The 23372-nt window shown below is 36.7% G+C and overlaps 1 protein-coding gene across 1 annotated transcript in view; it reads right to left on the bottom strand.

The window, feature by feature from the left end:
• Window positions 1–408: 408 nt before the first annotated feature.
• The window catches only part of MTM1 (myotubularin 1), a 63379-nt gene continuing 40415 nt past the window's right edge, over window positions 409–23372 (bottom strand). The window contains exons 7-15 of the mRNA XM_075184248.1: window positions 17036–17119; window positions 15660–15809; window positions 13580–13768; window positions 11096–11281; window positions 9141–9347; window positions 7585–7677; window positions 7222–7335; window positions 5486–5662; window positions 409–4434 (exon numbers count right to left, since the gene is read on the bottom strand). Of these exons, the coding sequence (XP_075040349.1) occupies window positions 4276–4434; window positions 5486–5662; window positions 7222–7335; window positions 7585–7677; window positions 9141–9347; window positions 11096–11281; window positions 13580–13768; window positions 15660–15809; window positions 17036–17119 (1359 nt within the window). The 3' untranslated portion in view covers window positions 409–4275. The remainder of the gene's footprint in view (window positions 4435–5485; window positions 5663–7221; window positions 7336–7584; window positions 7678–9140; window positions 9348–11095; window positions 11282–13579; window positions 13769–15659; window positions 15810–17035; window positions 17120–23372) is intronic.

Genomic DNA, 23372 nt, shown 5'->3' with positions numbered 1-23372 from the left:
AATATACTTGGTTTTCCTAATTTATCCAAGGGTTTACATTTTTTGCCCACTACCTGTTTATTGTTTAGACATAGCAGATGGAATAGCCATATAATTGATTGGTATGCACAATGCCCCCACTCTTTATTTCAACCATATGTTTCCTGTAATGACTTGTATAGCTTCTGGTTAGTACAACTGTAATATCCACAGTTACCAAAACCTATGGGGCCTTAACTGCCTTTAGGTTAACATGTGATCAAACATTCAGATTACAGCCTGCTTCATCTTTTCCGGTGGGTCATTTTTGCAGTACAAATTTACCACTTTGGCCTTTGCATAGTGCTGTATATCGATCTAAAGATTTAAAATGAAAAAGAAAACACAAAAAAACAAAACCCAAAACAAACAAAAAAAAAACACACAAACTTGCAAGGTATATACAGATTTATTTCAGTTTCCCATTGTTTATATCAAACAAAAGCCATACTATTTTGACAAAAATAATTTCTAGACAATTACTGATGACTAGGCAATACAAACTAACAAAAACAAAAAAACAACTCTGGTTTTCTCAAATTTATATTACACAAACTCTACAAACCAACATCAAATGTTGTACCTGCACTGTAAAAATATTTAGTAAAGTAAATTATTTACTAAGTAAACGGGAAATTATGTATTTGTAGGATTACTGTAGTAGTACAAACCAATAAAACTGAATATAAATGATAATATAACTGCCAACCAAGTGTAGGCCTATTCTGCAGAGAAAGTAAGCATTGTCTGACAAAGGGAATAATCAATAAAGAATACCATAGGTGATCAGTTTTGTTGTTTTCTACTACTATATTTATTATACAACTGTCTACTGTTACATATGGTACCACACACTAACTTCAAAGATACTAAGCATTAAAGTGTACCAGTCACCTATATGCAGTGGAAGCCATTTGAAAACTGAACCTATTTTATGTACCCCGTCAATTCACTGCGAAATAACACTGTCCACTATTAAATCACCGATTCCTAATGAATTGATATGCTGCATTCAAGAATATTGGTTCAGGGCACAACATGGTAGCTAAAAAACAGTCTCTAGGCAACAGGTGCACTCGAAAATATATTGTTAAAATGCACATGGACCTTCAAATTTAAATAATACATGTAGTATACAACTGCAAAATAAATATATCCCAAGCAGAATATTTTTATTTTTTAATTACGAGATTCAACTTTTTAGTCAGCAGGGACCACAATGTCATCCAAACAGCACAAATTAAGAATACATATATATTAACATGTATGTGCAAAACATAGTAATCTAAGTACAGGAAATTCTTTTTAGCTTCAAAAATATTTTTTAAAGCAATCAACGTCTTCTACAGCCATTTTGTTACAGATTTTTTTTTATAACTAATATAGTATTGTCTATACAAAAATGTATTACATTTTTATACTTTTTCATACTTTCAATTTCTGATATAATGTATTATATAGCTATAAACCTTTACAATAATTTACAACCTAAAAAAAACAAAACTGAAAACTCCCTTTAAATATTGCAGCATTAATTTGTGAGTTGGGTTTTTGATATACTGTAATGAGTACAACAAATCAAATTATTCCAAAAGTACTTTCATATAAAAATGATCATCTTAAGTATTTAAAAAATAGAACAATGAAATACTGAAAAGAACCAAAGGATTGGTCACATTTTACATACAAATGTGCACTACACTAAACAGGTCTAGTAAAGGGCTTTATACAAGCACCTTGTTCTTAATGGGGAGGGATTGGGGGTTATGTAAAACTAGTAGGCAGAGAAGGTGTGCATAGTAATGTAGCGAGGAAGACCCTGGGCCCACAAATCTTTCTGGTGCATAAAACAGATCTTAATTACTGGGGTCGCAGATGCTCTTGAATTAGACTTCCTATAAAATAAATTAGAGGATATCAAGGGCTATATAACAGGTAGCAGGACTACTATTTTCTTTATTTTGGCCTCACAGCTCCACTTTAGAACAGTTTAATATTTTATAATTATGTTTGTTAAAACATTTGTAACCATGTGCTTGGCAACCACATATCTAAAAGACCAAGAGGTAAATAATACAGTATATAAAATATACTGTACTTCTAAAGTAATTTGTAAATTACATAGCATTGACTTTTTGTTTCTAAGTTCAGTAATGTACTCTAACGTTCATTACAGCTCCAATCAACTCTGTACTTTCAAATACAGAGAAATTATTCCCTTATTCTAGACGTCATGGTTGTAAATCTGTGTGTCATGGTTTAAAACATGGTTACCAGTTACACAGTTAGCTCTTCTCAATTTAAATTTATATTACAAACTGTCATCTGAAACACACTTGACAAAAAAAAGTATTAATTTTATTTCTTTTCCATTACCAATCTTCAGCTTGTCCTCAAACAGGGGCTTCTAAAAGATTCACATACTTTCATTAAAATCATTTCAAAATTCCGATCAGTGTTGCAAGTTATGTAATAGACTAAAAAGAGCAAGAATTACTGTTACGGATCTGTTAAACACCCACATGATTCATTTAAACAACAGGATCCCCAAGTAGTAAAAAGTACTTAAATCTGAGTAAAAGAGAGATCAAATTAATGTTAATATGTTAGAATTTGTATTTTTTTTTTTTGTAAATCAATGAAGCAAGCATTACTTTTTGTAGTTGTAGGATAAACGTTATAGGATATCTCAATTAGGATTGTGATGCAAATTTTGTTTAACATACTGTGTATTTTAGATATATAAGCAAATAAAAAAATATTTTAGCAATTGATAGCAGGCTTTAAATCTTTTGGTGTAAAGCAGTCCGCTCCATAAGATGCTATTAGGACAAGGTAAAGAATATACCAACATTTGGCTAAGATATGGGGTAAAGTCATTTAACATTCTTAATATACAGATGAAAAAAATAAAAATAAATAAACTTTGAAGGGAAGTCAGTTTTATTTTTAGATTGTTTGAGTTGTTTACCTTTGTCACCTCCCTAATGTCATTAGGTTTTGAATCAACACTGTAGATTTGATACAAAATAGAACCAAGCAAAAAAAAACAACACAAGTTTGATGTAGACAGGACAGGCCATTATAAAAGACACAGCACAGAGGAAGCTTGTCAAACCACCAACAGCTTGCCAATTAAATTAAGGACAACTTTGGCTATTAAGGGTAAGGTTTTAAAACAAAAAAAAGTTTACACTGTACAGTGAACTCATGGCAATAAGCATGTAGTAAACATTAGCTGCACCTTGGTGTGTCTTTGTATGTTTCACAATCTACTCTCATTTGCTAATATAATCTGCAAAAAAACAACTATAAATGTAATGGTTTCAAAACGCGTACAAAAAACACAGCTAAAGCCCCCTACTTTTACGCAAATGTTGCACACCCTGGTTCCCCTGGTGTGCTGATCATCCCGCCAACTTCGAGCCATGCTCATGTACTTCATTTTGATAAGCGCCAGATCGCACCACTGAGCCACAAGAAGAAAGGGTGCCTCATCTGTTATTTTTCTTTTCACTATAAGCTGTTAATTTAGAAGACTATGCAAGAATTCAGCAACTTGTGACGACAGATAACAATCCTAACAGAAAGAGAAACGATCTATGCAGAATAACTTATGCTAATACAGTATATTTTACTGGACATTCAAGTGAAAATACACCCTGTTTGAGAGAGAGATCATCTACATCTTTTATACAAGCATCAGTCTAGAAGCCACTTCCCAGGCGGATTTCTTTCAAATTTCTGTTAAATAACGAGTATTTTAGGCGAACGTACAATGGAGAAGAGTTAATACTGAGAAATAAACCATATCATTACAGCATGTAGGTTGTGACTTGCCCTGTGTGACCAGCACGAGGAACATGCAATTCTGGGGCACACTGCGGAGGAAGAGGAGACGTATTGAAGACAAAAAGCATGACGACTGCTGGTTACAAGATCAAAAGTGAAAAACAATTCTTTCTTGACAAATGGCAAAACACTGTAAAATAAGCTGCACCTTTTTTTATCTGGTTGATAGGTCCAATGCAATATGGTTAAAAGCCACCCAAAGTACTTTTCCTATATATATATTGTGTAACAAGATCTACATACCAGTGCAACATATAGAAAAGGATATTTCAAGATCTTACAAAGGCACATTTTTGTTCAACCACGAAGATTCAAACATCATCCAAATAAGGCATCATTCAAAACGGCCTTCCCCAAAAAATAGCACAGTCTGTATCTATACTTCATATAAATAGCTCTTATTGCTCAAAACGGAGTTTGAAGAATTCGTGAAGGCGAAGGTGGTGAGGTGGAGGAGTTGTTCATTTTTGGTGAATTTGAGATCTGAAGTTCTTCAAGTTTCTTTACATAATCATCTCGTAAAGCGAGCAGCTCCATGTAACGTTGTTCCACTGGGTTTGGTTGCTATTGACCGTTCAGGGAAGAAAAGAAAAACAGGTTATGCTCATGAAATAATAAAAAGTAAAAAGTTAATTCACAATGCATTTTCAGGCACTGGCATGCGATGCAGTTTTGGCACTGTGAGCAACACACACAGCGTTATAAATTTCATTGATTCCAGAGATTACCAAGTCAGTCCGTTACCATTGTGGTGTGCCTAACTTCGGCCCCGAACGGTACACTTTAATTGCATGTCAAGTGCTTGATGTGATCACACCACAAGTACTGTGCTTCAAAATTCACAATGTGAACTAGCCCTTGAGGAGATCTCCATGTACCAGGCTCTCTCTAATCTACCCTCCTCCCCGCTCTCTGTGTGTGTGAGACTTAATAATTCACGATTCTCCTGTGGGATATGTGGCTAACTAAATAGCATAATCTCTGCAGATATTTTACATTACTTTGTTTTTCTGCATCATTATAGGAATACATCCGTGAATCATAATAATGGATATGCTCAGAAAGCAAATAAGGTTGAAGAAAAAGGACCAAATTATACATTTGTGATATTATTACATGTGGTCTAAACAGTGATTATTTTAATAATTAAGTCAAGCTTTAAGTGATTGCCAATCAATTTGGCCACACCTGTGTGTGGCTAAATCGAATGAGATACACCAGTTCCTCTATTGGGTTGAGTGTCTGGATAATTTCAGGATTCATTGTAGTCTGTAGTAATGGTCAGAAAGGGGGGAGAAGAAGGGCATCCATGGAGTGTATCATTTCTTTTTTCAAGTCATTTATAATCAATACCCAGCAACTGCAACAATTAGACATTCAAAGTGAAACAAAAAATCCAAAACCCCAAATCAGTACAGCAACTAAGCTATCACAAGAGTCTCGAGTGAAAGAAAACTGTTGCTGATGCAGGGTTTCTAATATAAAATCTATTTTGTCTATTAAACATGTCTTTTGAGGATTATGGTAAGTGATTGGATAATCGCGGGTACTCCAAATGATGGGCCGACTTCTGCCAAGGACAAAAAAAATATATAGAGATAAGTGGACATCTTACTTGTTGCCTGATCCTTGTATTCCACCTAATATAGTAATTGACCCAGAGCTCCAGGTGACGCATGCTGGCCACAGGATACAACACTCTATTCAACTCCTTGGTGTAAAAGGGATTTACATAATTTGACTTTTCACCGTTCATCCAAGACCACAGAGACTGTGTCTTTTCTCTCAGTTTCTGTAATAAAGAAAATAAAATTAGTAACCAAACAAAAAAACATGTTACCGATTCACTTCAACCAGACTACTGCACAACTGAGAACATAACTTTACAAGTTATTGTCATATATGGGATAATGCAATACTCCAGGTCACTTAAATGGATATTAGACGTCATCACACATATTATACGGGGTGCAGAAATCCGTGGTGACATTTAAAATACATAATTTATGTAAGGGGGTACATAATTCCTTATAATGCAAACGTTTTCCTTTCTTAAATTACAAGCAATGATCATATATTTAGAAGCAATGATAGCAGAACTATTTATTCATATACAGTTTACAGGAGTTTATACATACTGCAGGTTATCACTGTGTACTGTAAGAAATAAATAAATAAGGCACACACAAACAGTTAGTGGGCACTACAGGAGCAGCATACACAAATCTCCTGGACACTCTATAAAAGCCAAGCATTAGTAGGAAATTAGCAGCAACATGGAGAAAGTCATCATATCACCAAGGTAGGCAATTATGACAATTTACTTTGAGGACCATGCCGGTCTATTTATCCAACACCAGGTTAGCATGTGAGGCATTTCGGAAATTTGGTTCAGAGAGCCAGGATTGAGTGATTTCTCTATAAAGTCTTTTTTTTTTTTTCTTTAAACATGCCTAGAAACATGTTATGTTTGTGTATTAACTGAAAGTTCATATTTTAAGAAAGTATCCAGTCTTCCCTTTTTAACATAAATTCATGCTTTTACTGAATCTGCAATTGTCACATTATAATTCCTTAGCGTTCCTTAAGTTTAGTATCTCAATTTCAATAGATGCTCAGTAAAACAGAGGGATGTAAGTCACTCTGAATGGAGAATAACCAAAACGGTATAACAGTTACACGTGTTTGCAAAGCAACACATTTTATAACCAGAGTACATTTCAAGAATGGGTATACTCATGATTTGCTCAACAAGCAGGGTTCTATAAATCAATTTATATTTAATGCCTTTGTCTCAGTGTCATTTTAAGTTACATGCATTATCACTCTGAGCAACGGTTCTGATGTGATTTCAAACCTGTTGTACTATTTTACAAGTAGTATTTGAATCTACTGGTTAACAAGAGAAAGAAGAAAAAAAAAGTTTTTTTTTTTAAAAAAAAAAACAAAAAACAATGTTTTTGCAAGACAATTACTTTTCCATTTCACTTAACTCATATTACCCAGTGTTCTTTTTGAACTGGAAATTCTATAACAAAAAAGTTCTGTTTACCAAGAGTCTTACATCTGCAACAGATATTACAGTGTCCCCTAATTATAATAGCGCACACAAGAGGCTAGTGGGTAAAATGTGAGTTTCAATAAAACGACTACATACGCAAACCTTTAGCTAAAACTATTCTGCTATCAGCATTTCTAGCTATTATATTACATACTATTACATTATATTACAAAAGCCAATACGAATACTAGATAACTTGGTTGGTAATGGCCAGACTTTTTACTCCTTATCTATTTACCATGTTAATAGAAATAACTGACTACAATAAACATCATAGGTCACACACTTACCTCTTTTTCTCGCAAGGACTCACAGTTAAACAGGAATGAACCAAATCTGCAGCTGTAAAGATGATCCAGAATCGTGATCAGAAAGTGCTCATTGAATTCAAACGCTGTTGGAAACTGTAAGTAAGAAAACATGCAAAGGTTAATGGAGGACAATAAGCTACATAGGAATCCACTTTTAGTATTTTTGTATATACCATATGAATGTCCTATGACGGGGAGTCTTGTTCCAGAAATTAAGGACAGGTAACATTTATATTTTAGCAAACAGATGCACAATTACAACAGAAAGCGTGTGTACTCGGATGAGTGTTGTATTGTAGGTCTAAATTGCTACATTTACTGAATATTATTCTTCACATTTACCTGCTTTGACATTTGCCACACACAGTCAATAAACTGGAGGAAGATTGGGGATCTGTCAGCATCAGCGTGATTCTTATCGCCATGTCCAATTCTCTGAAATGGAACAAGACATTGTGTGTCTGTTTGTGTTACACATACAGTGTACTGATCAAACATGTAAGGCGATGAACACAATCCAGTAGTGACAGATATTATGCACTTAAGAGGATAATCCATTTTAAACAACACTTAAATAGTAAATATATAGAAATATAAGCAATATACTACACTAAAACTCACTTGTCGGTCTACCTGGTTTGTGTCATAGTAATTGTCCATTCTTCCTAACATTTTTGCATAATGAAATATGTTGTCAAGTCACATTTTTTTCTGGTTTGTAAATGATCCCCATAATCTACCGGTAAGTATTTAGCACCCGTCCAAAAATAATGGCTTCCGACGCTTCCAGAGTCAAGAAAAACAAACAAACAAAAAAAACCACGCAACTACTGGTGTGGGATATATTATCCAAAACATGTTAGTCAATAAAGTCACAAACTAAAACCCCCCAAAAAAAAACAAGCAAAAAACAACAAAACAGAGAAATAAAAAAATTAATAAAATGAAATAACTGCTACTCTACAGCATGCTGTAGACACAGACACAAATACCAAGTGTCTCGTTTTACACAGAGCAGAACTACTAAACAAATTAATAAGAAGGATGCCAGGAGCATGCAATTTCATACTCTAGTCATGTTGTTCTAAATTATAAAAATAATATCATGGAAAACCCCTATTCTACAAAGTAAATCTCATAACTGTATGTGTTTTTTGAGGAACAGCTAATGTTACAATGTTTACATGTTTTTTTTGTGTGTAGGATGTAGATAGTTACTCACATAAACCTTGTTTTATTGGAGTTGCTGTTAAATGACAAAACTATTGCCTATGCACTTACAACATTGACACAATGTTAAAGTCAAACACACCAGACACTGCCTGCAGCAGTCCCGTCATTGGACTTTACCACGTGATAACGTGAGAGAGGTGGAGGTGCACTGGCATAAGAATTAACGATTCTGCTGCCTTTAATACTTTCAGTATGGTGAAAATGCACCACATTCATAGTGCACTTCAATGCAAAAATATGACTGAGCCCACAACGTGACTTTATTTTTATATCGAAGACAATCAAGCTATAATTGCTTTCCTTTATATTTTTCTAAGAGAAATATCTATAGATGAAGAAATAACAGGCTGCCAACTTAATTCACATGTGATAATTCTCTCACAATGCAATAGTTTGGGGCAGCGACTAGTACACGGGTAGTTATACCATTATTAAAAGCATGCTAAAAAGTCTGGAGATCTGACAAAACGTCAAAGACTAAGCAAAGGAACGTCAACTATACAGAGAAAATGCATTAAACCAGGTCTATTATATTGATTTTCCTGTACTGGACACAAACAAAGACGGACGTTGGGAATACCTTTAAAGCAAAAATTTCTATGGCCAGCTATAGGTTACAATAGTTATTACAAAAAAGGAAAGAAGCTGGAGGACTCAATACCTACCGATGAGAACTTGTGTCCAAAGCTAATCCACTCCTTCTGTACCAATACCTCAAAGCCGACTATGGTCCTATAGTAGCTGTCCAGCATCAGCATGGCCAATGAAGTCAGCTGGGCTGTTCGATCCCAACCATCACTGCAATGAACAACCACAGAGCTCTTCCCAGAAGCCACTTTATCTGCAACCTGAATGGCTCCCGTCAACACCAGCTAAACAGAGTAAAGACAAAATACATTTAATTAGAAGAACTGGCACCAAGCTGTACATCAGTCATGAACTCGCCATTAAAATTCCAACACAAACAAGTTCAATTGTAAGTGTAAGATACTCAATTTAAAGAGGAGGTGAATACATTATATAAAAGTAATTTATTTTGTGTTTTTTCCTATTTAAGGTTACCTAAAATCTGACAATGTGAAAAGAAGGCATTTCTTTATGTTGAAACAAGGCATAAAAAGGGAATTGTTTATTATTGTATTAGTTGACCAGTAGGAAGTTGTTCCAGAGATCCAAATTTCAAAGCTAGAATTCACCAGGCCATCCCTTCAACCAGTTTGTTTTCTCAGCTTTAATCTCTCCTTACGTTTTATTTTAGTGTGAAATAACAGGTGCCTGAGAATACTAATTAGCAGTTAGTGATAAAAATATCTTTAGGTCTGTAGAGCAGAATGTAAAATTTAGCCATTGACTCAAATATGTGATCCAAGAGATTGGATGGAGACTGTTTTAAATCTCAGTGTGGTACTGGAAATATTCCTGACTATGGACAACACCTCTTGCTCGTTCTTCTGGAGCTATCTGCCAATTTTGGATTAAAGGGATAGTTCACTTTTGGACAAAGAGTTAACAGCCAATAGTATCCCATAAATATAGCAAACCATACCCCCCCCAAGTCACACCCCTGTGTAACTTCAACTAGAGAGACAGCTCGCTAGAACAAGAGCTATAGATGAGCTTCCACAGGAGGCTCATATTAGCTCTACCTATGGGGCTGGATTGATTAATAATGACTTGTCCAGAGTGGACAACCCCTTCAAGGACATATCCTGGTTCCTGCCTATCTCTTCCTCTATCATAACATCACTGAAAATCTCTCAGCAGACTGCTTCCTGACATAGGACACCTTGTGGTCCCCACCTTCACTATACCTGAAAAGTTAATTTGTGTAAACAATTCTCATTCCGAGCTCCATTTGAGGGTTATATTAGATGTTGCCCTGTCTTTTTAAGTACCACATTCAAGACCTTGCATGCGGTCAGTCACCTTTAGCTGAATAATATCTACAAAACAAACCCTTCACATAGTAGCAATTTGAAAAGTACCTGCTCCAGCTTTCACACAGAAGGAACATGATGGCAGGATCCTCTCCATCGCTTGATAAATGGAAGAGATCCTCCTGAAACGTTCATTGCTGATGTATGCGATAAATGTATTGTGTATGATGTATTTTGAAATGGAGACTTATCTTCTTTAAAGGAAGCCGTTATAATTATTCCAGTTCATATTGGGATCTGGACCTTAGACCACGGCACTACAGGTTTGTGACCGATATTGCATTTTGTGCACTTTTCAATCTATACAATTTTGAACTTCCTTACTGCACTAATGACACTACTAAAACACAAGCGCATGTCCTCATTTCCTGTCTATTAAATGTAGCCCTCTACTTCCATTAGCCAAACTGTCACCACTTTAATACATTTCAATGCGGCTGCCAGACTGATTTTAATTAGTAATGACTTTATTAATGTTGCAGCTCTCTGCCAGGCACGGTACTGGATGTCTGCTTCCCAAAGGACCCAATTTAAAAATACAGACAAAATAGTTATTTCACTTTTATTGGAATGAATTGCCATTTTTTTAACCTCCTTTATTTAAAAGCCCATTTATAACATGCATTAATATTGACTGCATGACGGTACTAGACTAATACAACATGTACAATACTTAAACTTACCTTAATATGTTCTAACCAGTGTGTGGACTCCAGGCTTGAAAGCCAATGAGATTCCTCTACTTGTGGAAAGACTATGTCTTTTAGCTTCTTCAGAGATTCCCTCATTACATGAATGTTGTGAATATCCAGGAACACGAGCTCCGCAAATGGGTACGCATCATCACTCTCATAACCCCCTCCTGTGGCCTAGAACAAGAGGACGTTATATATAAATATAACATGCGCTAATGGTAGCATATGGATTAGCTTCCCAGCTGACACCATCATGGAGTACTAGTACAGAGAAATGCATGCCTTGAAGAGTAGAGAGAGCACTCTATAACCATGTCAAGTAACCATTTAAATTTATTTCTAAGACGATCATAAATTTACAATACAGTATTTATAATATTAACAACAACTAGAACAACATTGCTCCTTTTTCAGCAACATATTAGAAAACTGCCCCTTAACTTCAGTCATGTTTAAGATGTGTTGAAGCCACGTGGCCTGGTACTTTCTATTGTAGAAAATCACACACTTGTATATTCCTCTTTTGGGGAAAAAAAATAAAAAAATGTCACAGTTATTCTGGACTTGGTAGAGGGACTAGAGGGCTCCAAATGTTGCTTACCAGGGAACTCCAGATGCCAACATACTTGCCAAGTCTCCCGGAAAGTCCAGGAGACTCCCGAAATTTGGGTCAATCTCCCGGACTCCAGGGAGAGCTGGCATTTCTCCTGCATTTCCCTTGTTAAAATGACTCGATTAAGAGAATCGCGTTAATTTGGCCCCACAAGTGGCGACAAAACGTCATTTTACTTGTGAGGACGGGGCCAAAATGACGCGATTCAAGGTGCCCCGCCCCCTTCCTCTAGTCACGCCCCTCTCCCGGACGTCACCTACTGAAAGTAGGCAAGTATGCAATAAAATGTATCATACACATTTACTGTCCAATTAGAACATTACAGGTCCCAGAATAGGCACTCTGTTCAATCAGCAGTGGCCTGATACAAAGACTCAATATGGCCGCACTTGGGTGCAATATATTCACCGAACAGCACCCAATTAGATTGTACCTGCCTAGTGCAAGTTAAACAATAAAATACATACACTGATTGGTTGCTAAAGTTTAGTGCAGATTTTGCCCCTACATACAATTCTATAAATAATCATTGGACTGTATCAGGTACCAGTTGACAGTGGCTTGCAGGAAACAGACCCACCCATCTTGAAAATTCACAGTTTTGAAGAAAGCATCAAGCAAGAAGGCTATTAGGAGATAAGTATATTCCATCCCTTTAGATGTGCAGTTTATACACTATACTCAAGCATTGCGGTCCTGCAATGTCAGATCCGCACAGACAATGACAGGTGGGAGGCACGATGGTGGGACCAGGAACCATATTGTGGTGTTCAAAGAGAGCACTGTCTGTAAATGTTAAGTGCTGTGCATGATTATTATTTCTCTTTTTGTCGAATAACAGTCATTTATACAGCACCTATATATTGAGAAGCATTTTACAGAGAATATATAGTCAGCCCCTTTCCTCAGTGGCCCGTACAATCTATATATTCCCTATAACACAAAGGTTAGTTTCATCAAAAGCTATTAACCTATAAGTATGTCTTTGGAGATCACAAGGATTTCCTCTTCCTTGCAGGGTAGAAAAGCCCTGTTAAATGTATTGGAGACAAGAATTAGGCCTCCCATTCAAATCAATACCAACAGCAATTTAGTATAAGATCCATTTTGCTTGAACCTAGATACCACTCCAAACCTTGATTAGAGTTTGGAGATTTTGAGGTAATTTATATGGCTCCACTAGCTGGGAAACAGCAATCCAGGAAAATGTGTGTATATTTGTGATTTTACCCGTTTTCCATATTCAATATCCATAAAATAAAAAGATATATTCCAGTATGCTACCAAATAAAAGCACCATCGCTTCTGAAAAAATAATATTCAATTCACTTAGACAAAGTAGTAATACATTGTTAAAAAGGGAAAAAAAAACAAAAACCCAAAAACTTATTTTTGAAGAAGCTAAAATTAGCTCTTTAATTACTGTAACCCCATCAATGCCAAACCAATTATGCATTTCTAATAGATAGTTGCACTGGGAATACGGACATGTCTAGGGAGGGATTTGGACCAGATTTTAGATTTTTCTTTTCTTTATTTTTTTTTAGACTGTTCATTTTTATTTTTAATAGTGGTGTCTTACTAATAAGGTTTCTAAATGGAAACTTGTTAATGATAAAAAGAGAGTGTGCTGTTTTGCTTGAAGTAATTTATTGCAATTCTAATAGAACAGGTCACACATGACTGCTCCTTTACAAAATCACACATCCTTTTCTGCTGGGTACATGGAACCACATCTATTACATGCAGAGTCTTGTTCTGCCACAAATTAACTCCACCTTATCAGACACACAGGTACAATAACTGCGCAATGTGATGATGTCCTGACAATGTCGTCTGTTAAAGAGGTGTTAGGTTACCTTATTCGCCACAGCATTCACATTCGGCCTGGCATCAAAGATCGTCAACTTAGATGTTTGGCCATTGGCGTCTTTGATAATCTCCAGATACTTCTCATCATCCTTATTACGTTTGCCGCTCATGCCCACCAATGGCTGACTACACCTTGTGATCACAGACTGATTTTCTGGATGAGTCCAAGACAAAACCTGCACAGAGAAACAATTACTAGTAAAACTATTTTTTTTATTTTTAATGAAAACTTGATTAAAACACACTAAGGGGCATATTCAATTGTTGGCGGAAACTGCGAAAATCTCCCTCTACGCGCACTATTACCATTATTACGGTAATAGTGGACGTTATTACAGTAGTTTTCTCACTGGATTTCAGCTCGCGGCTCAGGGAGCTGCGAGCTGAAATCCAGCTTACTATTACCGTAATAATGGTAATAGTTTTACCGCCGCGGGGATTCATAACAATTGAATATGCCCCTAAAAATGTCAACCTAATACGCAAACACTGCTCATTTCTAGTTTAGGAAAGCTACTAAACTTGAGAAAATTTAGATGATGTCCCTTTAAAGTAGAAATAAGCAAATAACTTTTTTTTTTTAGGTACATATTCTTGATGTTGTAAGAGTGTTTACTTGAACATTTGCCTGATATTTCCTAGCCCGGTCCTTGATAATAAAAACAATCCCCTAGAGGTGGATATTTACACTGTCCATCAGATTTTACTTAGTATTGGGACACAGGTATAACAATGTGTTCCTGTAATATGGAAAGACCACTGCTTAGTCACACCGTGCTAACAGTCAAATGTTAGTCACACACTTAAGAGGCGGGCAAATGCAGTACGCCCAACTGAGCACGTACGTGTGTGTGTGTGTGTGTGTGTGTGTGTGTGTGTGTGTGTGTGTGTGTGTGTGTGTAAAAAAACCTTGTTTATGTTAGTCTTCTGTTTCATGTTTTTTTCTTCTTTACACATATGCATCCAACTCATCATCAGCACCTTACTGTTTTGTATGTCAGGTGGACACTAATGAAGTTGTTTTAAAAGAATAATGTATTAATTTTCAGACAGCATGCACACTTCGTTTACGTTAAGATCTGTCTATTTACCTGATCTTTAAATGTCTAGATCTGTGGTCAAATTAGACAGATCCAACAGTTTTGTGATCGGGCCAAACAACCAGATCCCATGAGGCTCTATTAGTGTGGATGGCTGACCGCATTGCACACACAGCAATAGCAGATTGCATTGTCATCTGGGAACAAGTAGACATCCAGACAGATTATGACCGTTTTCTGTCATATTTGGTGGTCAGTGGTTGGTGTAGCCCAACAAAAGCTGCATTTTTCCGCCCAATATGGTCTAAATGGTCTTTAAAAAATTACATTTGCAGTCAGCTTTACTCAAATACATAAATGTATAATGTAAATAAAAGATAAACAGGAGAACAGGAACATCTGTTAATTACATTTATTTTAGGGTGTACAATGTGCATTGACACTATTATACTGTCAGTGGCTATACATATTAATTTTAAATTTGGATCAATGACCTCTATTAACATCTTCCACCAACTACAATGTTCACAACGGAAAGGAACGCAACAGAGCATGCGTGTATGGCTAAACGCTGCTGCATAAGTATCTGGAGGGCTCAAGCATGAGAATCTTGCATGGTTCAGCAGAGAGCGAATTGAGCTCTAAGTGACCTAGGCAGAGGCCATGCTATGCTAAATGGACACTCGGTGCACAATAATAAATGATCCCTATGCTTATTCAGTGCTCCATTCTGTGCCACTTGTAAGCTGTGAGCACATGTTCATGTAAAACATAAGCCCAATAACAAAATTAAAAATGTAAACCTAATTCATGTGTATGCTGGAAGTTGTGACACTTATCCAATATATGTATTCGAACAATTTTATCCATCTGACAATTTTATTATGGGGTGAGCACAGATTTCAGTGTTTTACAAGTACAGGACGGCCTGAACATGCAAGGTAGAATGATGGGAAGACCATTATCATAACTATACAGGTCAGAGGACATACATAACAAGCAGGTTTACCATCAGTACACTACATACCGGAATTCTATTTCTCGACCTGAAGGCAGCAACTTTCCTGAGGTCATCATCTGAGGCATGATATGGGACCATCAAAAGTGGAGGGTAGGTGTCACAAAATTCATAATTTTTATTAATAAAGGTTAATCTCCAAATATTGTTCGGTAAACCCTTGGTAAAGGAATACAAAAAAACAAGACAGAAAAAAACCATCAGTAATTTCACGTCCTGCATTAGGTTTGTATTCTCCTCCATTGTACTTTGGTCATGTAACCACACGGTGGTGATCAAATCTCACAATATCAAGGTCATCTGGATTGTGGATTCTACAAACAATGTAGAGTGAAGAGACACAAAAGATAAAAATAAGAAACGACATTTAACACAATGATCTTCAATAGCATCTGTAAACAAGCCAGCCAGGGGTGCGATGTAGGCCTAAAGGTGTATCTGGGCCCTAAGTGGAAATGTACAGACACAAAATGGGTGTGATCACTGTAATGGCTTAATGACTAAAAATGTAAGGAGGGCGGAGCGGCCACAGAGCTGCCAGCTGTCATACTAACAGGCTGTCTCAACCTGGGCAGGAAGCCGGAAACCTTGCTCATACCACATGAGGGCTTTCACTCACTGCTTTATATGTCAGCCTGGCACTGCTGAAGTGGGTGTAAACCAGTCTTGTACTGAATAAAGTGATTACTTCTCAGACAGCATAACATCAGGCACATCTTCATTTCTACAAGTATACTTTGCTCATTGCAGCAAACATCTGTCTCCTGTCAGAGTGGACTATGTTCTACTCTTACATTAGTCTGCGGGTTTCCAGCGACACCTACTACTGGCTGCCTAACACCAGAGGAGCCCATTTGTCATAGGTCATTTGGCTGACCACTAAAGAGGAAGAATAATCATCACCTTTAATCCTCACCCTCACATCTTGGCCAGCAAAACAATGGGTGGTCCAAATATTTATTCAAACAAATTTTAAACCATTTACAAGCCGTGTTATTTGGTTTTAAAAAAATCATAACTGCTGTTATCACCTGGGTTAGTTGGGTAACAAAACTTAAGTTACTGCATGAATCAACTGAAAAGCTTTTACATACAGGCATTTAGACCAAGTTTACAGCATGCTCCAGTGTATTTATTATATCATTTATGGAGGGTTATGCAGTAAATACCATTACACCAGACGTGACAAATTTCAGGTCCAATAAGGGGCCAGCAATTTTAGTTCTGGAGCCTAACTGTGCAGGTCAACTCCAACTGACTGCACCGATGTGTGACACAGAAGGTGCCCGATAGTGCTGTACCTTCCAAATGAAAACATCCAGCGTCCCAAAAGCGCTCAAATTGTGAGATGCGTGATAGTGTTTATGACAATGGAGTTCACATACCTGCCTTTGAAATTCAGTCATGGGATCATATACTCCCCAACCATTGGTAGAAAATCTTTCTTCACTTGTGAATGCAAAAAATTGCTGGGAAGAGAAGCACAAAATAATATTTACATGAACCATCTTTACAAATAGGACACAACAGAACACACAGAGGCCTGTTAGTGTGGTCAGAAGATGCCTGCCCGCGCACACCAGCTTCTGACCACATTTACAGGCATGCCCGTTAATTATCTGATCCAATCGAATTATTGGGCAAGGTTCACTTTTGGGGCCCACAAACACTGTGATATTGGGCCAATTGGTTGATACTGTAAAGTGTGGTAAAAATATAGTGTTTTCTACTTTGTGAGGCAATCCTCTGGTCCACCTGCCCCTGCCCCCCACTGTCCAATACTGCTCTCCTCCCTTATACTTATTAGCATGAATGGGAAGTTCACAGGAGAGGGGCATTGACGATAACTTTGCAATTTATCATATCTTTGTGATCTGAAAAAACTAAACGTTATGCGGTTTCTTGGAAGTTCTCCTTTATCTACATATCAGAACAATGTTTTAAACAAAATTATCAATCAATCTCACAGAAAATGCATTTTTATCACGAAAGGCGGTTTTAGTATATTTAAAAAGTCGACAGAGTTATTGTGCAATTGGCATATAAAATAAACACAAGCATATTAAAAGCACATATATAACACAACTGAATCAGAGAGGCTTTTTTTTTTTTTTTTTTTACCTGTTTTTCAGCTATTTTAAGTGGGTTAACACTGTAAACAAAACGTGCTGTCGTAAAACCCTGAAAAAATGGCAATTTAGGAAAAGGAAGCTTTAACAAAAATTTAACCTATAGTTCACAACCCAAACATGAATTGCCACGTTATTTACCGCGGGCAAACATTCTTCTCCCCAAGATCAACTGTGTGCTACCAACCTATATAGTAACGATTAACCACATTTTAATAATTTCTACAAATCCAATTTATTATACTATCAATCTATTTAAGTTATAGATGTACGATTTACATTATTTCTGAAAAATGGAACAATGGGTCCTACAGTTGATTCAGATATAAAGTTGGGTATCTGTACAAAAAGTATAGAGAAAACCTGATTTAAATTAATATAATTTGCATAAAAACAAATTATTGGGGGTGAGGGATTGAAATACTTGTGTAGACAGGAAACGTGCTGGCTTATACTTGATTTTCCAGAGGTGCCAATATCCAAGTCATTACTAAATGTAGAACTTACATTTTTAACGTATTGTGTTTAATGATATATAAACATTTTAATAGTTTGTTAGAGATTTAGTCTGACAGCAGGCCTCAGCTCATGCAGGTTGTAAAACGCAATATAGAACTAATTTTTAATAAATCTATTTGGTTTCATTACAGCGTTGATTTAGTAGGAATGTCATTTATAGCAACTATTTCCTGTTTAGCTAGAACCGTTGTATTCTGCGCCATCCCCATGAAACTGCAGTCTTATTTCTGAACTGGACAGCTTCCCAAAACTCACTTCTTCTCAAAACAGACTGTGTGTGGGACTTTTGCAGAGCAAAAAAAAAATGTATGGTAATGTCTAGACTTTTGCCACTATAATCTGACCACTTGGTGAGAGTGTCCTTGTGCTGTCTATAGAGGATATTACATTTTCGCTGAGCTGAGCAAATAATATTACAACCATCCCAAATAAACATTAATACGTCCCGAGAATGTGATCAAAAAAAGTTCCCCATTTCTAAGTACATTTTTAATCACTCCAGGTTTTGTTTTATTAATATATAGAACAGGTTAAACTGACTAAGTGCAGAGAGTTGAAACATAACAAATATTTCCCAGATCATAAAGCATAACAACTAGTCCCCATCATAGCATGGGTTTGAGGAACAGAAAGAGCAGTAAGGATGAAAAACAAAAGGAGGCATTGAGCGAACACCTGCAAACAGCTCTGATCCTTGCTTACAAAGGATTTTCTGTTCCTAACCGACTGGCTTCATCTGCTGCGAGTGCTATAAATCACTAACCTTCTATTCACTGAAATGCCTGCCACTTTCACTGCACAAACACTTAAACAAAACCGTTATCCTTTCTCCACAGTCCCTACTTCTTCAGACGATTGGGTCTAGTCAACAAATCTGAGGACTTGGTATTCCAAGGGAAAGTGCTGGGCTTCTAGGATCCCTGTCCCCACAATTACCGAATATGTAGTAACAGCTGATGCTATAATAGGTGCCACAGATTATGAATACAAGACTGCTTGTACAAATAAGTGCCATTTTCATAAACGCCCAGTTCCCGGGTAGAGAGAGATGCTGCCAGTGTCCTAGCAGAGCTTCTGTTAGGAGAAAGAATCAAGTCTTGTAATCAAAGTGTGAGAAAGGAGATAATGTGCACAGAAAGCAATCTGAACAATGTGTCTACTGCTGTGCTTTGAATGACAGATTTGCTGTGATCAGTATCTTTTCCCAACACTGCAATTTCTATACAAAGCAACATCTCCTTTATTTATACACGCTTAGCAATTTTGTACTACTCAGTCACTTAACACATTTATATTAGGGTTAAGTTTCAGGATACAAACAGGAAGAGATAAATGAATAAATGCCACAATGCTATGAACAAAAAGGGTTAAAGATGTAGGAGCAACGTATGATTGCCGCTGGCGTTAAATGTCCTCAATATGACTTTCCCGAACCCAACTGGAAGTCCCAACACCAAAAGTGACAGCGGCATCAGAGCAAACCTAGGCTCATTCATCTATACAAGAAGCAGGGATCAAAGTCAATTTGCTGTACATCAGGGTTTACAAGATATGAACACATCTTTAGCTTAATGTTACAGGTTTGTGTGATCAACGGCAACATCACTAACATAGTAACAATGAAGAAACATAAGGCTAAAATGAATAAAAGGGGGGTTTATGACAAAAAGAGTATACAGGGCCATACAAAGTGGATACGGATTAAGAACTTTGGAAAAATGACAGATGCCACCAAGTTTAACTGTGTTGGATAACAATACGAAGCTGTAATACTAATCCACTGATTTTGTCTCTAGCCTATGTAACTGAACCAGGCTAATTACATTAATACAGCAAAAGATGTTATCGAGCAAGATCTTAACACTGCAATGCTCTTCTAGAGAATCAGTGGCCCTGTACACATAAATTTAAATAATCAAAAACAAATAGTACCGTTTTACTTTTCGGTAATTCTGCCAAGAGCAGACTACTTTGTTTAAAAGGCACAGAGCATCAAAAAATAAAAGACAAAAAAGTCATGTACGGCACTGCGGACCCTTTGTGGCGCCTTTTAAACTAAAGATAATAACAATAATAATAATTCCTAAGAAAACCTTAACTGTTTCACAAATTAGGAAATGTGATCAAATACAGTATTATTAATTTGCACTGGATTGCAGAATGCTGGTCATGAAAATGTGAATAAATACATACAGAATTACTCATGATTTTCTGAAGGACAGAAGTCTCACCAGCTGCTAGGCTAATTTACTAGGAATATGTAGAACACAAAGTTTAGGTTATTTTCAGAATTAAAATTAGATTATTAAGATACATTGGAAAATCATCTTACTACATTTGCTTGCTTGCTCAGTAATCATTTAGGAAAGTCTTTCAGTACCTATGTATTATCAATTTCCTACTTGGTCCTTTTCAAGAAATCCTACTGACATATAGTATAAAGCTATATAATACAAAGACATTACTTTGATGAATCGGCTTAGTGGTTAGCACTTCTGCCTCACAGCATGGGGATCATGATTTCAATTCCCGACCATGACCTTTATCTGTGAGGAGTTTGTATGTTCTTCCTGTGTTTGCGTGGGTTTCCTCTGGGTGCTCCGGTTTCCTCCCACACTCCAAAAACATACTGGTAGGTTAATTGGCTGCTAACAAATTGACCCTAGTCTGTGTATCTGTCCGTGTGTGAGGGAATTTAGACTGTAAGCCCAATGGGGCAGGGACTGATGTGAGTGAGTTCTCTGTACAGCGCTGCGGAATCAGTGGCACTATATAAATAAATGGTGATGATCGCTCTTAAACATAGACACTGTATCAAGTTTTTGCACCACCTGAAAGCCTCAAACAGAAAATCAGCAGTATGACTAGTAAAACTAGTCTGTTAATTGACAGATATTTGCAGTCTAGTAAGTATTAATGCAGTCCTTAGTGAGGGTGGAAGGAAACCCTCCAAAACAGCTTCCCGTCTCCCACTTCATGCTTTATATAAACTGACAGCACACAGTAAAGATTTGTAGCAGCAGCAGAATGCTGATCAAGCATTAACAAGTGATTTGTTGTAGTGTAATGCTGAAATTACATGCAAGTAAAAGAATTAACACACACTGTAGGGTCACAGACTGCTAGTCACTGTACTGTTCATATAACGGTAAGACAAATTCTAGCCCTGCTCTTTAAATATGGCCTGTAACATACAGAGGCGGCAGATATTTTGCGGACACTATTATGCATCCTATTCCCCAGAAACTAGTCACATGATGCACTCTGCCACACTAGTGAATGGATACCCTGCATTCTCGTGAATTCTTCTGGAGTGTGACAACATCACCTTAAAGACAAACTTATCCCCACTTTACTAAAGGTCTTTAACAATAAATTGTACAACAAATCATGAATATTTATTGGTATAGCGCCAGCATATTCCATGGAGCTTTACAATTGAGAACAAGCAGAGTAATAAAACAATATTGGGTAATACAGACCGACCAAGAGGATCAAATGATGAAAACTGTACAGTATTTATTGTACATAATTATACACACATTTTATTCAATCCCTTTGTTTTATATACCTGGCATGGTATAAATCAAGGGAGGGATTATATATCTGCATTGAAGCAAGCCAGTCAGTGGTATCAAACCCTGTCCCGAGAGCTCAGGTCTGTCCAATTTGGCCACAGATGGGTGTAAGACCTTCCAGTTTAGTGTTCAGGCAGAGAGGCCAATTCAATTCCGTAACTTAGGTTTGTTAATGCAGTCAGAAGTTGACCACACACATGCATGTAGCAGTGCTCATATAACCATTTCTAACTTGATAATGAGCATATTCATTACTGGGTACTGCAATCATTTTGGGGCCAATTGACCAATACTGCAGCTTGCATGGACAGCTTTAGCTATATACCCAGCTGCCTTTTTTTTTTTTTTTTTTTACATTGAAAATGATGTGTAAGTGAAACACAATGCAGATTAGACCTCTATTCTGCTAGCACTGCCAGAACCAGATATTTGAAACCAGGAACTGAATTTACAAAATTTCTTAAACACGGATAATCTGTTAAGTGCCCCAAAGTGCATAAAAGACCATCCTGACAGACCGTGAGCCACCAAGGACAGAGCCATTATAGATCAACCCAGATGACTTGCTTAAAATCTTACTTTAGAACTACACACAAAAACATTTCCAGAAAGTGAACTGTGAAAATAGCAGTCAGGATATAATGGAAGAGTTGGCTGAACTGAAACAGAAAAGCAATTTGTCTTGGTCAAGTGGGAAGATGCAGGACAAGGTTATATACATCAAAATTCAGCACAGTTCATCAGAACAAACCTGCTGGAGGAGGTAGAAATGTTTATTTAGCTGGACACATAACTGATATATAGTGACTACAGCTTCTTGGCACAAGGCAGGCAAGACATTGAAGTTATAAATGGTCTATTGGAATGTGGTTTGCAACTTGATTTTTATGAGGTTCACAGTACAAGAGAGACAGAACACTGTGTAAAAACCTACAAAGGAAACAATTCTAATAGGGAAGTGAAATGGAACCAACTGAAACTGCGCAACTGAAAATTGCACATAGGCCAATGGAAGACATTTTCATTATTTAAAGCCTTATACTTTGTCCTCACTTTAAGAGTGTTCATTAGATCACCTGACAGCGTTTCTGCAGCACAGTAATTATGAGCAATCCCATAGAAGTCCATAACATTTTAGCAAGCAGTAACATTTCTGGACTCTGTAGGCAGCAGTAAAAAAAAAAAAAAAAAAAAAAAGACACAAGTCAAATCGAATGTTTGTTGAAATGAGCGCAGGTCCATTTGCTTCAATTATTTTCCAGACCGCTGGTGTCAAAGCGTGGTTAATAGACATTAATATTAAGTATTTAATGTGCATTATAAAAGCCTGAGTGTAAGGCTTTTAAGAGGTTAATACACCCTCTTAGTTTAGTATAGACCGAATTAAAATGTTCATTGACAACATTTGCAGTTTCTAAAACCTACAGCAAATATCAGATCAGTTAAGTAGACAGCTGCCAAATTATTATAATTATTTGTTATGCAATATTTCCAAT

This window comes from Mixophyes fleayi, chromosome 9 (genome assembly GCF_038048845.1).
Source record: "Mixophyes fleayi isolate aMixFle1 chromosome 9, aMixFle1.hap1, whole genome shotgun sequence".
Classification (NCBI taxonomy): Eukaryota; Metazoa; Chordata; class Amphibia; order Anura; family Limnodynastidae; genus Mixophyes; species Mixophyes fleayi.
This window is presented reverse-complemented; position numbering and strand designations above follow the sequence as displayed.